At 36.4% G+C, this 15,139-nt stretch overlaps 1 protein-coding gene across 1 annotated transcript; it reads right to left on the bottom strand.

Annotated features, from left to right (window-relative positions):
* Nucleotides 1-4,141: 4,141 nt before the first annotated feature.
* ARRDC4 (arrestin domain containing 4) lies at nucleotides 4,142-12,489 on the bottom strand. Its single transcript, XM_011957804.1, has 6 exons — nucleotides 12,056-12,489; nucleotides 9,859-9,961; nucleotides 8,603-8,859; nucleotides 7,955-8,117; nucleotides 7,267-7,421; nucleotides 4,142-6,872 (listed from the first exon to the last, which is right to left on the bottom strand). Exons 1-6 carry the CDS (start codon nucleotides 12,221-12,223, stop codon nucleotides 6,816-6,818), a joined length of 903 nt encoding a protein of 300 aa, XP_011813194.1. The 5' UTR covers nucleotides 12,224-12,489; the 3' UTR covers nucleotides 4,142-6,815.
* Between the last annotated feature and the right edge of the window lie 2,650 nt (nucleotides 12,490-15,139).

Below are 15,139 nucleotides of genomic sequence, written 5' to 3' on the forward strand. Positions count from 1 at the left end.
GCACTATGCAAATGACACACCTGGTCTGACCAATCTCTCGTACCCTATATAAATCAGACACTGCCTCCTCAAGCTCCTGTATAAAATCCCATGCATTTCACCATGGAACCGGAAGATCTACTGGGGAGCTCCTCTGTCTCTACAACAGAGAGAGCTTTTCTCTTTCTTTCACCTGTTAAATCTCTGCTCTTAACCCCACTCCTTGTGTGTCTGTGTCCTTGATTTCCTTGGCATGAGTCAACAAACCTCAGGTATTATCCCAGATGAACGATGCCACTTCACTAAGGAAAATAAAGGAAACTAGAGACTAAGCTCAATATCACACTCCTCCCATGTCTATGCACACTTACATATACATCTTTGTTTTAATTTAAGCAGGAGAAAGAAGTTAGAAAGTGTTTAGGTTCCTAAGCTATTTTTCCATAATCTGAGCTTTGTCGGAAGTATTAGAACAGATCTGTGGCAAAACTCCAAAACCGTGGACCCTCTGTGCAGTTTCTCAAATGTGCTCACATGTGATCCTAGATCCATCTTACACCTTGCTATTCCAGTTTAATAGTAGGGTATTGAATCTGGCTTCCTGTACTGCAGTGATTTAGAAGGTGTGTGAAATAGGAATTGTTTTGTTGGACTCTTCCTTATTCCTTATCTGTTTACCACCCACCAATACAGCAACTACTAAAAATAAGGCTAGAGCTCTGTGTTCTTCTAGTAGTGAGATGAATCAATGTTGATAACGTGCCCTCTCTTGATTCCCAGGTGTATAAACAATGAAATTTTTGATGAGTTTTCTTGCCCAAGGGGTGAAATCTCCAGCCAATAAAGAGAGCATCTATCTGTGTGTGAGTGCACATAGTGCATGCCTTGTGTGTCCGTGTGTGTGCATTCGTGTGCTGTGTTTTGAAAGAAGCTAATTAAACTGTAGACACTAAATCTTTAGATGTTACTGAATCAACTCAATCAACCAGTTCCAGCAAGTCCAAATATTTGCAGTGGTAGCAAATACGAATAAGCGATCACATATAGAACACTTGCCATGTGGACAATCAGATGGATTCTGTCATCTAAGATTTAAAAAGCAAAATAAAAAAAATACCACGGAAACCTTCATGTTATGGGAAAGTGACTGCATATTTGTAAAGAACACAGTCAATACTAGGTGTGCGAGCTATAAATAATGTAGTCATTACTATTTTGGTCTGAAACATTTTATGTCCTTTAGTCATTAAAATTAGGATCTATGAGACTGGGACAGCATGGAGAAATGACTATTATACCATGCAGTGACTTTTTTTAAAAAAGAAAAAAATAAACTTAGGGCATCTATTTCCCACCATTTTCTCATTTAATTACAATTCCCTGATACCTTTCTACTAGTCTCGTACTGTTTGGGGGCAAACTAGTAAGAAGCTGGGGGCAAAAGGCTCCTCTTCCAATAAATTCCTGTGGAAGTAGGAAGCTATTATCTGTTTCTTCCTTTTATAATGGAGCTTAAATTCTTACCTGAAATAGACCCCAGCTCTGGAGGTAAAGGGTGTGGAGGAGAGGAAGAAATAGCAGTGTTTGTGAGTGCACATGTATATGTGTGCACGTATGTGGCAGGTGTTTGCAAACACGTGGGAAGCACCTATGCTTTCCTTGTTTCCAGTGGGAGAAGCTGCCTAAAGCATGTCTCTTCCTGTCCAGCAAGACATCTTGGTTCCCTGAAAATTCGTCAGGGATGGTGAAATCTCCATCAACGAACACAGAAAGCTCCACCAAAGAGACAGTTCATGGTGAATTCAGTTATAGTGACATTCTAGAAGTTGACACCGGTCAACCCTTTCTATCCACCTCCACCCTGTCTCAGTGTCTTTCTTTTGCTGTTGCTTCTCATCACCAACAAACTCATGTCTGCTTTTTGGGAAACATTAGTGTGTAATGGCTTCTGTAAAATAAGAGCTCTCCTTTCTAGAAAAATTTAATAGTCTTAGCAATTAAGCCCATGTTTTATAGTATTGTTTCATTAGGAATAAACACATATATTGTAATTAAAAACTTTTCTCAGCTTCTGAGTGGTCTTTCCATTTCATCAAATATTAAGAAGTGGGAGTATGAACGAAGGAATTAAAGAAGAAACAGAAAAGAAGGGAAAAAATTCACAAAATGTAATACACAATCACACCAGGCAACTGTAGTCTCTTTCCTGGATAATTTATGTTAAAGTTTATCAGACTCAGAAGCTGATATGATAAATAGCCCAATATAGTTTCTCCTTGTTGTCTAATATCATCACAGGTCTATCTGGCTCATTTATAATGTAATTTCTTTCTGTTTAAAGGCAAAATACTTCAAGTATTCGACAAGCTAAACATTAGCCCTAAAAATGTGTATCAATCTGCATTTATATATTTTCTACATAAAAAGTTCTCAAATTCAAAATCAAAATATTTACAAAGGTATCATGTGCTTATCGATGTCACACATTTTCTTTGCAAAGTGCATAATGAAAATTTCAGAAGCAGTCGATTCTGTTTGCTGTAAAATGTCTCCATTAAAATACAAAGAAACAAACTATTGATGCAGGGGGCAATTTGCATGGATCTTAAGGGGTGTTCTGCTGAGTAAAAAACTGCCAGTAAAACACTGCCAGTCTCAAAAGGTACATACTGAATGATTCCATTTTTCTAGCATTCTCAAAATGACAAAACTACCAAGATGAAAAACGGATGGGAAGGCCGGGGTGAGGGAAGGAGATGGAGAGAGGGAGGTGGTGACTATAAAGGGACAACTCAAGGGAGTGTCTTTGCAGTGATGGAGCAGTTCTGTGTCTTGATGGTGGTGGTGACAATATGCATTTCTACAGAAGGTAAAATGTCATGGAGCTATACACAGAAACATACACAAGAAAAATTACTGCATGCAACGGCTGGCAAAATCCAAGTAAGGTCTAAGATCTAGTTAAATTGTATTATCGATGTCCTGGTTTTGCTAATGTACTGTAGTTATCATTGCGGAAGACCGGGTGATGAGTGCATGAGACTTCCTTGTACTATTATTGTAACTTCTTGTGAGTCTGTAACTATTTCATTATATAAAGGTAGAAACATAAATCCCTGTTGAAGAAAAGATTCTGGCAACTAAACACACTTGGAAGCAATTTAGTCAAAGACTGGTGTCCTTTCAGGAGGCAGAGCCCTTAAGTGTAAATACTAAAGACCCCTGATTTAGCATATGTTTAGTATCCAGGTAACCAGGACTGCAACTCTTAGACTGTGTAACTGAAAACAATTAATTGTTCCCATTACTTTTATGAAGGTTGTAGAATCAGGAAATTTCAGAGCAAGCAGGGTCCACGCTCTCAGGTTACAACTCTCTGTTTTGGTATCCTGATTTGTAGTGTGAGGACTTTGTCCTAGTTTCTTTGCAGTGTCTTGCCTAGTTCTAAATTTCATACTACACACATAAACTACAGAAATGGTAATGGTAATCATAAATTTTGCCTCAATATTGCATAAGACAAATATTTCAACTTATATTGATTATAAATGTGGATACAGAAAGGATCCATTTATTATGTAACACCATCTATTAAAAATAACCGGGGAGCAGACCAACTGGACTAATTCTTACTCCTTAGATCAGGTGGTAATTTTCCAGGACAGAGGGTCTGGGCGGTTTCCTTGAAATGACATATCATTACATCCTCCTTGTACAGAATATAGTGCTCATATCTACTGATATCTACTGGAGTGTTTGCGTAGAAAGCGGCGGCATCAGTGTGTCCCAGTAAGGACCCCTTGACTGCCCATGAGACCTGCTAAATCGACCCTGGGGAGATTCAGGACACACTCAAACTCAGGAGGCTCTAAAGAGTAACCTTTATCATTTGGGAATAAATGATGATATGCTTTTTATAACCAATATAGCTTTAGTTTCCTTACTTGTCTCAACTACTTTTCTTCATGGAATGCTAAAATCGGAGTACCTTGGGAAACTGAGCCCACTGTAAAAACAAAGTCAGGTTCTAGGGCTGTTCTTCCTTCATGATAACACGCCTAGAGAAAAGGATTTTAACTGCAGTAACATCTGTTTTTTTTGGTATTGAGTTCCCTTAAGTCTATAATAATTTATATTTGAAAAAAAAAGAACTAGCAACTCATAGCATTAGTGTAATAATTTTATTAATAAAACGAACCCATAGGATTCAAACAAGTATACAAAGTATTTTTTTTTTCCTGTGGGTTAAATTGTTACACTTTTAATAATAAAAATAAGAAAGTTTTCATAGTTAACTTACCAAAAGCATAACCCTTGCCTATTGTTTCTTATTGTGCAAAACAAAAACAAAGAGTTTTGCCCACAGAAGGATTTTGTGCACCAAAACATGCACATTTTCAATTTCAAAATTTCGGCATCAAAATGAAAATTCCAAGGCCACGTTTTTGTTTTTTCAAACTAAAGAAGAGCAGGAGGGGAATAAACAAGCAAATAAGAGCAGCTAAATTTTTAATCTTCATTCCCAGGTATTTTCTGTTTCAATGTAGAATTCTCCACATTCATAAAATGATATCTTCAACCTACTGCTTATGGTCAGATATGCCAGTATCAGTTCAATAAGGCAAGTCACACCTTTTAGCTATTCTCTTAAGTCCTACAGAGATAGTTTCACTTCAATTTCACAGGCTCACTTCAAGATTTACCTTAAAAGGTGACAAAACAATCCTAGTGAAGGATTCCTTTAAGTAGTTGCTTTTCTAGATGGAGCCAAATAATTAAACTTACTCTCTCTCCATACTGGAGTTTGTTTCTTTCATTATGTTTTAGTATCATGGAGTTGAACAATGCCTTGACAAGGCATGAACTACAACTTAGAAGTCAATAAACAGTTGAAGTCAATAAACAATGATCTTTTGTAAAGTAAAAATCAACTGTTTAGAAAACACTTAAATACACATTACCTGTTTAAAGACACACACACAAAAGAGCAAAATTCAAAAACCAAATCAAGGAATAATGTTTTGTGACAATTTCAGTAGCACAATTACTGGTCTAACAGTTTTGCATTGTGGTAATTTAAATAGCGGCTTACAATGAGAGAACTATGCAGGATGCTTCCATGATTGCAGAGAAGAGAGGTAAGCCCACAGGGTGAAAAGCATACATTTGCCTAATGTGTGTAGAAAATTCCCTGATCAAATGGCCAACTAACTCTTAAATACAAAATTTAACCTTAGAAGAACTTTTTTATTTTTGGTGAACATTGATTGAAAGAAAAATCATCATTCTGTTAAATGAAGTACAGTATTCTGCAGGGGAAGCACCAGGGTTTCTAGATCAAACCCTTAGGACATGAAGAAAACCAAAGTACTCTGCTAGTTCAAAATCTCTATCACAGGAATCCCTGGCTCCCTTCCACGTGTCCAGAGATGCTCTCAGCTCACAAAACCAACAGATGGCGGGAAAAGCAAGTGAACGTGTGCCCATGTAGGAGGGGAGCTGGGGACAGTAAAACACTGCTCAGACTTTTAGCAGCAACACAATCCTGTTGGTCTGAATATCCTGAGGTTAAAGGATAATAAAATATTGCACCAACACAATAAAGAAAAAATCACAGTTTAAACAGAATTACTAAAGAACTGGAATAATGTACAATGCAGTGACTGCTATCAGTCAGTAGACCTAGGTCTCTTGACATGAATTAAAGTTGTGTCTTTTTAAAAAAATGGCACTCCTACCTTCTTTTGGTTTGGTGTTTATTTTGACATTCTCTTAGGTATACATATATTTACTTCCATTTAATGCTAACTTACTGAATTTACCCCTTGGCCCAGTTTCATATTTAGTGATAGATGAGATTGTTGCTGTAAACAGCAGTAACTCCAAAGAAGAGTACTCAAGGCGAGAGATTTAAAAACATATCTGATAACCCCATTAGAGGTAGGTTAGAAAAAGGCCTTTTATTTTATTTTATTGTGTAGTTATCAAGGCATCCTGCAGATGCAACCTTTTCTCTCACTTCTTTCTCTGACATGCTTCTAGGTAAATAAGATATGAGGAAAATCAAACATATATCCTGTTAAAGCACTTAAAGGGGGTAAAAAGTACAGCCTTCAACAAAATGTGTTTTCACACTGAAATTCATCTTTCCCCTTTGAACTGACAAGCTTTTCAAGAAACCCTTTCTTGGTTTCATAATACTGTACTGCCAATTTATAAACTACATTTTAGTCTACCCTTGAAAGAATGAAAACTGTAGTACTTCATTAGGACCTCATATGACCATGATCTCAAGAAAAGATACTTTCAATGTCTCTAGGCCTGAATATGATAGGAAATCATGAAGCACCCAAAACCTCAGGGTCTCACTTCGTATTTGGAGTGGGCCATTTTCCTATTCATGCACACCCTTGTTTTGTTACCCTCTCCAAAATCAATTCTTCCCCGCTTCCATTCATATCGCCTTCATTCCACTCTTTAAAACACCATGGGAAACTCCCACAGTGTTTCCACTGTTTACAGATTCCTTTCTCTCAGGTCAGCGCAGGCACCCTTTCACTTACTCTATAACCATCAGGACTTCCATTACATTCTGTGACTTTGCACATCTTCATCCCAGTTTTTAACAGGGATATATATATGACCACCATATAAACTTGTGCAGCAATCCTGTCGGCCCACCAGAAATTTCTCACATTCTTTAATTCCTATTGCCTTCAGTCTTGATATTCATTTATGTTTTCAAGTGAATCTTTCCTGTCTCTTTCCCAAAAAGGCAGAAGGAAAAGAACCAACATTCTAATTTGATGATGAACACAGTGATTTCTGAAATATGTTCAGAGAATGACGGAAACAGGCTGGGTCTCTTCTACATCACTAGGATGTGGATCAACCTGCAAAAAAAGAGCAGACTGAGATTAGTGTTGTAGCATTATTTAAAATGATTCTAGTACCTATTTCTAATTACATGATGGTTATATGCCAAGTTGGTCAGAGCCTGCTATTATTAGTAAGTCCCAGAAGGTGCTTAAGTTCTCTATATTCCATGGCCAAATAACACACCTTAGAGGCAATCCACAATACTGTATATGATGCCACAGATCATGAGGAAAATAGTAAAAAAAAATCTGACAAAAGAATCTGTGATAATCTATTACCACTGTATAAACAAATTTAAATGTATCCCTTACTAATTATGAGTCAGCAACAGATACTCTAATAAATGGATGACAAAAAATGATTTGACAATAATACAGTAAAAGTCTAATTTTCTTTTGCTTTGCTTACTTCTGCATAAAGAGGTGGGGGTTGAAACCGGAATTCCTGTATACAGGCAAACATAGGACAGCAAACTTCTCCCTCACAGTTAGGGGGTTGAGGGTAAGAAGGAATGTGTCTAGAGAATTCTTCCTCTGATACCACATCTGCATAATTTGGTGGTGCTGAAATAGAAATGAAGTTGGAGTAAGAAATCCACTCAAAAATTAATCTCAATTCTTAACTGTTACAAAAACAAGAAACAGCTAAATTTGAAGATAAAAATACGGCATTCTTTCCCTCTAATCAGCAAGGTTTTATGCATATTACAATAAAAAATAGTTTCTCCCTTTATTAAACTACTACTAATAGATTATATTCTAGTCTCTTGAGATATAGGTAAACAAATATCACTGAAATATGACTACAGAAAATATGTAACACACCACACATTTGACTACTTTTCATTGTTTTCCTATTACAAATAGGAATTGGCAAATGCATATCTTATTCCTGAATCTGCTATTAGCAGCTTTGCATCCTAGATAAAGCTCAACATTCAAAGCCCCTCCCAGGACTAACGCTTTATGATTTTTTAGTAGTAGGAATAAAGAGTAGCAGTACTAATCAACATTTGAGCACTTCATAGCTTATATATTCTGTTCTTAGGTATTTTCTAGGTAAAACTTCATTATGAAAGAACACCAAAATATTTTACCTTCAGGCTGTTCTGGCAGGGTCAGTGTCAACCAGCTCATATCCATACTGAACTGGCTGGCAATGCTGGAGTTTCTGCTGCCAAAACCATTATATGGAATTGTACCAATCACTAATGGCAGTTCAAGCATCAATTTTTTAGCACCAGGAATGTGAATGTACACCTAATAAGCCAAAAAAAAAAAAAAAAAGAGAGAGAGAGAGAGAGAAAGGAACAAATGTAAGTTACACCTCCAGCAGGTAGCCCAATTAATTTCTTTTTTCATAGAAACAAATGCTTTTGTCAGCTGCCACCACCCTCATCAAAATTCTCAATTGTCTTGATTAAACAAAATGAAGAGTATACAAAACATAGTGAATGCTCTGTGACAGAGAACTGTGTCCTTAACATGCATCACTTTAGGTTTGCATGGCTCATATAATAATTATAGAAAATAAAGGATATGTCTTCAATATAACAAACACACTTTAATGCACCTCAATTCTTTTATGGCATTCTATTAAATCCCTTCTGGGGAATAGTTTTTTATTAAAAACAAGGGCCAATCTTCACACAGTCCCCAACTGGTGTTAATGCTGACTATGCACAGTAACATGACATCAGTTATTGTCCATTATACACATTTTTTTTTTAAAGAGCTTTGCTTACAGCTAAGGAATAGTCCACTCTGATAATGCAGCAATCCAGGATGGATGGAGTGACAGGTGGAATTTTGAGTGTCTTCCCATTCCATGTGTCCGTGCTCCCAGAAGCAATGTGGTTTCCTCGCACATTGGCGACCATGTGTCGAATGGTCTTTGTTTTTCCACTAGCCAAATACGTCTGGGTTTGGAAGATAGCAGCCTTTGGAACAATCAGACGAGAGGAACAATTCTCTATTTCTGCATAGATTGGAATAGCTTCTCCTAAAAAGAAAACAAAACCAGGGAGGATTCAGGGACTCTTTAAAAAGTTCTCACCACAATGGATTAAGGCCATATAGCTGAAATGTTCCAACATCACTTTAACAAATTGAGAAGCTTTGACGGAAAACATATTGTAAATTCAAGCCAGAGAAATAAAAATTCACTGCAGGTTGTGGTAGATCTTATTTTCTAATTATTGCATTATTGACTTTTCTAAAGTAGCAATATTGCATTAGCAATTCTAAAGATATGTAAATGACCAGTGTCTATATAAATTAGGATAAGACATACAAATAAATGATTCAGGACTATGTTAAGTATAAAAGATCACTAACAAACTCATTAGTGCTTATCAAATTAAAATCTGCCCAAGAGGAGAACAAAGCCTTTGCTTTTAAGGAGTTAATAATGTTAAGGCACAGAAAGAATCAACGGATGGATTAGGCAAGTTTTATAACATTATGGCTCCACATCATACCATTCCATACTGAATTCCTTTCTAAAGTCTGATTCCTGAAGCAGGGGCCAAATCCACTGCTGGAAATGGGCCCTTCACTATTGGCAGTTCCAGTAACAATCTGATCGTTAAGTTTGTTAATATACTACATTCCAGTCCCAAGTATTTGCATATATCAAGCCAGCAAGGAATCAGAATGTCTAACAGCATTTCATACTCCAATAGTTCTCTTCTTAGCAATACAACCCTGGAGATTCTTTTGCAACATTAAAATCAGATGCTGGCATTTTCTCATTCCTCTAGTTATATTCTTTGTTACTAAAGTAACAGGATCGAAGTCAGAAAAAAACAGGAGTTTGACTGGAAACAATTCCTCCATTTAAAAATACCTAAATATCAATTATTTATATTAAAAATGTATCACTATTCATGTTTTAAAATACTATACACGTCATACAATTACAAAAAACACTAAAATCACTTAAAATTAGCTAAGAAAATGAATGAAATCTTTCATTTGGACTTTCAAGCATTTTGCTTACCATTACAGTATCCCTTTCTTTCAATTTTGGCACTCAGCGAGACTGGACCAGAAGTGAAAAACCAACAGCCAACCATTTTCTCTTGAGTTTTCAATACAGGGGTCTTGAAAATATCAAACAATAAAATAACCTTAATTAAGCCACTCTAGAGAACTCATATAACTTAAAATTATGTCTTTCTTCACAGAATAGTTGTAAAGAAATACCAAAAAATGAATAAAACTTTCTTATCCTTATGTAACATATTAGCCCAAATATGCACAAAAACACAGGGTGTTAACACTCCCCCTTTTAGGAAAATCACAGTGAATTTTCAGATTCAAAAATTAGCATGACACCATTTTATTTTACCCTGAAGTAATTATGTTTCCAGGAAATAATATACCATGTTTTTTTCAAAAAAATCAAAAGCTGTGTTAGTACTTATAAACATAACAGAATTATTTTTAAGACTTTATATATAAAAGTCAGGTGGAAGGATAAATGTTATAAAAATAAAAAATAAAAATAAAAAATAATAATAACATATTTATTTTGGCATTTAATAAGTGGAATAATCAAACAGCCTTTTCCCACCATGTACTTCAAAATGCATTATCAAGCAGAAATTTCATGTGTTCTTAATTTGGAATGGTTTTGGGGTTTTGTGTAATAGTGCAATAACGTGTAGTGTTAACAGATCTGAAAAGCTTATTAAACATACTATCTCACTATAGTATTCTATTCTATAGTGTCAAGAGAAGTTACTACAAGATTTATAATGTTCAGTTTACAAGTTACACACACCAAAGCTTTCTGTAAAACCCAGTTACTTGAAAAATTTTTTCTTTATTTATACAAAGAATAGCAAGGGATCAACAGTGTCTGTTTTTAGCAAAGACAAATCCCTTTAAATCAATTCCTGCAATGGTCATAAAAACTTTAAACTACTTAAACTTCGCATATAACCATCATGTAATTAGAAATAGGTACTAGAATCATTTTAAATAATGCTACAACACTAATCTCAGTCTGCTCTTTTTTTGCAGGTTGATCCACATATGCCATATATATGCCAATTCTAAGTAGTTTTTAAAATACAAGCTACTTAGCATCACCAATTTTCAAAAATGGTTTTAAAGCAGCTGTTAAAGTCATAGCTATAAGCCAGGCCAGCTGGGTGCTGGCTATTTTATGATTCTGACCACAAGAGGCCATGTAACCACAGCATATCCGCTGTCTTTTCATAATCTAAAGGTGAACATTAAATTCTATTTCTTTTACATGTGAAAATAAGACTTAAACAACAACTTTTTAACTGCTAGCTTTTTCCTTGTCTTTCAAAAACACAGGCTAGAAAAACCTCCAACATGAAAAGTACATCTTTGTCACATCAGTATCGTGATGGAAAGTTTAAATTATCTCAGTATTTTCTATGAAGTAAAAAAAATCATTCATTCATATTTAAATGAAGAACCATTAGGTCCTAGTAGCTATCATGAAAGTACAAGGTATAATTTTATATTATTTTGATAATATGGGTTTAGATAAAAGAATCTAGCTCATTAGCTCCCATCTTGCCTATTCTGTTGTTACTTATAGCCTGATCTTTCTTATCAGTCTACAGTATTTCTGGTGATTATTAGAAGTTCAATGCTTTAATGTGGCCAAATCTGTCATAAGGAAATGATAAGTGAAAGGATCTCGGCGGCAGCTGCATGCACTTACTTAATGTTAGAAAATGACATGCAAAATGGAAGGATACATAGCATAATGGCCTGAGCTTCAATAACAGGCTGAGCATGATTAATACTCTTCCATAATTACTGTTCCTCAACCTGCTATTATTGAGGAGTTTAGAATACCCCAGTCCTGTAAATGTGGCCACTCTGGTAAAAGTAACTACTCTCTATGTGTGCATTATTGTTATTAAGCCTTATTAATGCATTTCAAGCCTGTGTAACTTTTTGGCAAAAGAAGCCCTGAACAGCAGGGACATAATCAATAGTATTAACACACAAAATTTGTAATTTGTCCAACCTAGAATCATATATTTATAGTGAATGCCTTTGGGTTACAAGATTGTGTTTTCCAAGCCATCAGAAAGTGACAGGACAGACTACCAGTAAACTGGCTAAATATAGATCCCACTGTTGAAAGGAAGGAGGAAGGGAGGGAAGGAGGAAGAGAAGGAGGAAGAGAAAAAGGAAGAACTTACTAGTAATGCTGGTGTGTTGACATCGACATGACTAACAACCTGCAGTTCCCTCTTTACACTCTGATCAGGTACCTTGGGTCGTTCCAACACTGCCCGGACACAGTACTGAATGCTTCCGTATTTCCCAGTAAATGAGGTGACCAAAGGTCTGAAACCAACCAAAGACATTAATTATGAGTTTACTTTCAGTTAAACATAGCCAAAAAAAGCATGGTTTAAAATGTTTTAGGTTGGAAATAAAAAATGAGTAAGTCTATTTAGGGACTATTCAGTATAAACATGCACACTTGAGAATCAGAAGATACCTAGCAGTGATACATTCGGATGGACATATTGCAGAGAAAGATAACCACAAAATTATACAGTTTCACTTACTCAGATGGAAGTTGAAAGCGAAATGGAAATTCATGTTTTCCAGGCTGTAATAAAATGATGCCTTCACCTATAAGAGATTGTATTTTATTTTAATGAAGGATGGTTAGTATTAGATCAAGAGTTTTCACAATGTAAATAATTTTTTGAAGGAAGTTTTTCTTGCTACAAAATGCACCATACTCCAAAAGTTTATTAAACAAATGTACAGAATTAAATTTGAGTGTGTGTGTGTGTGTGTATGCGTGTGTATGTGTTTGAGAGACGGGGTCTTGCTCTATTGCCCAGGCCAGGGTGCCATGGCCTTGAACTCCTGGGCTCAAGCAATTTTCCTGCCTCAGACTCCCAAGGAGCTGGGACTACAGGCATGTGCCACGGTTCTTGACTAATTTTTAGTAATTCTTTCCAGAGATGGGGTCTTGCTATATTGCCCAAGCTGGTCTCAAACTCCTGGCCTCAAATGATTCTCCCACCTTGGACTCCCAAAGCACTAAGCTTATAGGGGTGAGCTGCGGCACTTGGCCAGTTTTTACCAAGTACCATAACACTCACACATACATACACACATATATTCCATTCTCAAATAGGCCAATTACTAAAGTGCTAAGGCTCAGAACTCCAACATACATATACATGTGTATATGGATATGTATATTTGTGTGTGTGTGTGTGTATGTAAAAATCACAACTGCTTACCCCCATTCTATTATACTAATGGGAAATACCAATATTAAACTGGACCAAAAACGAATTTAGCAAAAGACAAATTTATTCTGGGTATACCAGAAACATCACATTGAGTATTCTTTGAGCAGAAATGGAAAAGGGAGTGAAAACTTTATGAATATTGTTAATATTGGGTATAACACAAAACAGCCAAACCAACAAGACAAGCTATTAAGCAAGTCATGCATGTATCCTTGAGCTCTCCTGACTAACAAAGAGTTTCTTGGTGGCTAACTTGGGAATACAGAAAGGGCTTCACCAAGCATGGCCACAGCCCTTTTCTCAGCTTTGGGTTACCAGCTCCATTTTATTTCATGCAGAAGCTTATCACTGGATTGTAAGAAGGCCAAAATGCAGGGTGTGGAGGGACTTTGTAAGGCCAGAGGCACCACTGAAACCTGTGATGAAGGTACCAAGACAATCTGTTTAATTCAGATCCAAAGTAGACTTTGTGGCTTTCACGGTTGGTCAGGAGGCTCTCTTGAAAGACTTATACACTCTCCTTTCATTTCATGCTCAGATTTAATATTGAACTCCCTTATTGTGGATAGGATAAATAAGATGAAGAAATGGGAACACAGAGAGAGAACTCTGAGATTTGCCTGGTCATCTGACACTAAAATGAAGATTTCTACTTTATCCATTCACTAAAAAAAATTAAAGAAATCAGTAGTGAAATGGGAATTTTTTATCCCTTAAATAAAAAAACAGAGTTTTATTTTATGACCTTAACCAAGTCAGCTGACATTTCAACTTTGTACTTTTAGAAAATAGGAACACATTACTGACCCATTAAGTCTTCTGAATCTATCCCCAATTTTTAATGTGTTCACATCAAGGGTGATAAAAAAGTGACACACCTGCCACTTAAGTCAATTTGAATACTCCACAGGTGGGTGACTGGAGGCAAAGTGAAGAACAAGTCACAGGGGCATGAGATCATGTTAAATTCAGTGGCAGGGAGAGTCCCAGTGGCTGAGGTGTGCTCAGGAAGGTTGCAGCAGAGCTACAGTACCAGGGACCAGCGAAGCATCTCAACCTGATGGCTGTGGAGTGAAAGGCTCAAGGCAATCCCAGTGCTCCTAAAGGAGCTGGGCTGAAGTTCTAATTTGAAATTATTAGATTACAGAACATGACCAAGTATTTACAAATATTTTGAAGTATGTATTTCATTTGAGTTTAAAATGCATAGTGCTTAGATTTCAGGCACTGTGGATAATCCTCAAATAGACCAGGGGAGGAAAGGAGATTACATGCTTGAACACAAGTAATTACCATAGAGTGCTAGAACCTAGAGCATTTACAAAGGAACAGGGGTGGGCCAAACATCTTCAGGACCTGAGGGCTGGAATGGAGACAGGTAGGAAGCGAAATTTAGATAAGGGAATAGCATGAGGAAGAGCATAGCAGGCATGTGTGGGGAACAGAGTTACCCAGGATGCTGAAGAGAATGAGAGAGATGAAGTTCCCCTTTCATTAAGAAACAAATTGACATAGGATCCATATCATTTAAAATGAGACTTTCAACTATCTCAAAACATAAACAGGAAAAAGAAATAGGAAAACTGATAAAAATGGGTTACAATATTTGGAATTCACTCTTTGTTTTCTTTTCCTCTTTCTCAATTTTTTTTTTTTAATGTAAAAGTTTCACAAGTTGAACCATGTGCCCATTTCTGCTCTGCACCAACCGCTCATTATTTCTGTCTTGTATACTGAGCCCTACAAAGTCACAGAAAGATGTTTCAATCACTAATGGTCTTACAGCCAAAGCTCATAATTAAAGGTTTTGATGAGCCATGGGATGCAGAAGACCATTACAGAGGCAGAGACTGGGGCTCAGGAAGGGTGAGTTACTTGCATAAGGTCACACTGCTGGTGGGTGACCAAGAACTGAAACCAACTCTGATTCTGTCTTGTCTTTCTACTACAATTTCTCAATAAAAATATGAAGAAAAGCAATCACAATGATAGCAAGTAGTTGAA

Source organism: Colobus angolensis, unplaced genomic scaffold, assembly GCF_000951035.1.
Source record: "Colobus angolensis palliatus isolate OR3802 unplaced genomic scaffold, Cang.pa_1.0 Scaffold112, whole genome shotgun sequence".
Lineage (NCBI taxonomy): Eukaryota > Metazoa > Chordata > Mammalia > Primates > Cercopithecidae > Colobus > Colobus angolensis.

Coding starts and splice junctions, on each gene's coding strand:
- ARRDC4 (XM_011957804.1), bottom strand. CDS start 12,223: ATGTCTTTGGTTGGTTTCAGACCTTTGGTCACCTCATTTACTGGGAAA. Junction 8,118..8,602: donor GAGTGGACTATTCCTTAGCT/GTAAGCAAAGCT, acceptor TTGGCTTATTAG/GTGTACATTCACATTCCTGG. Junction 7,422..7,954: donor CCTGCCAGAACAGCCTGAAG/GTAAAATATTTT, acceptor TTTCTATTTCAG/CACCACCAAATTATGCAGAT.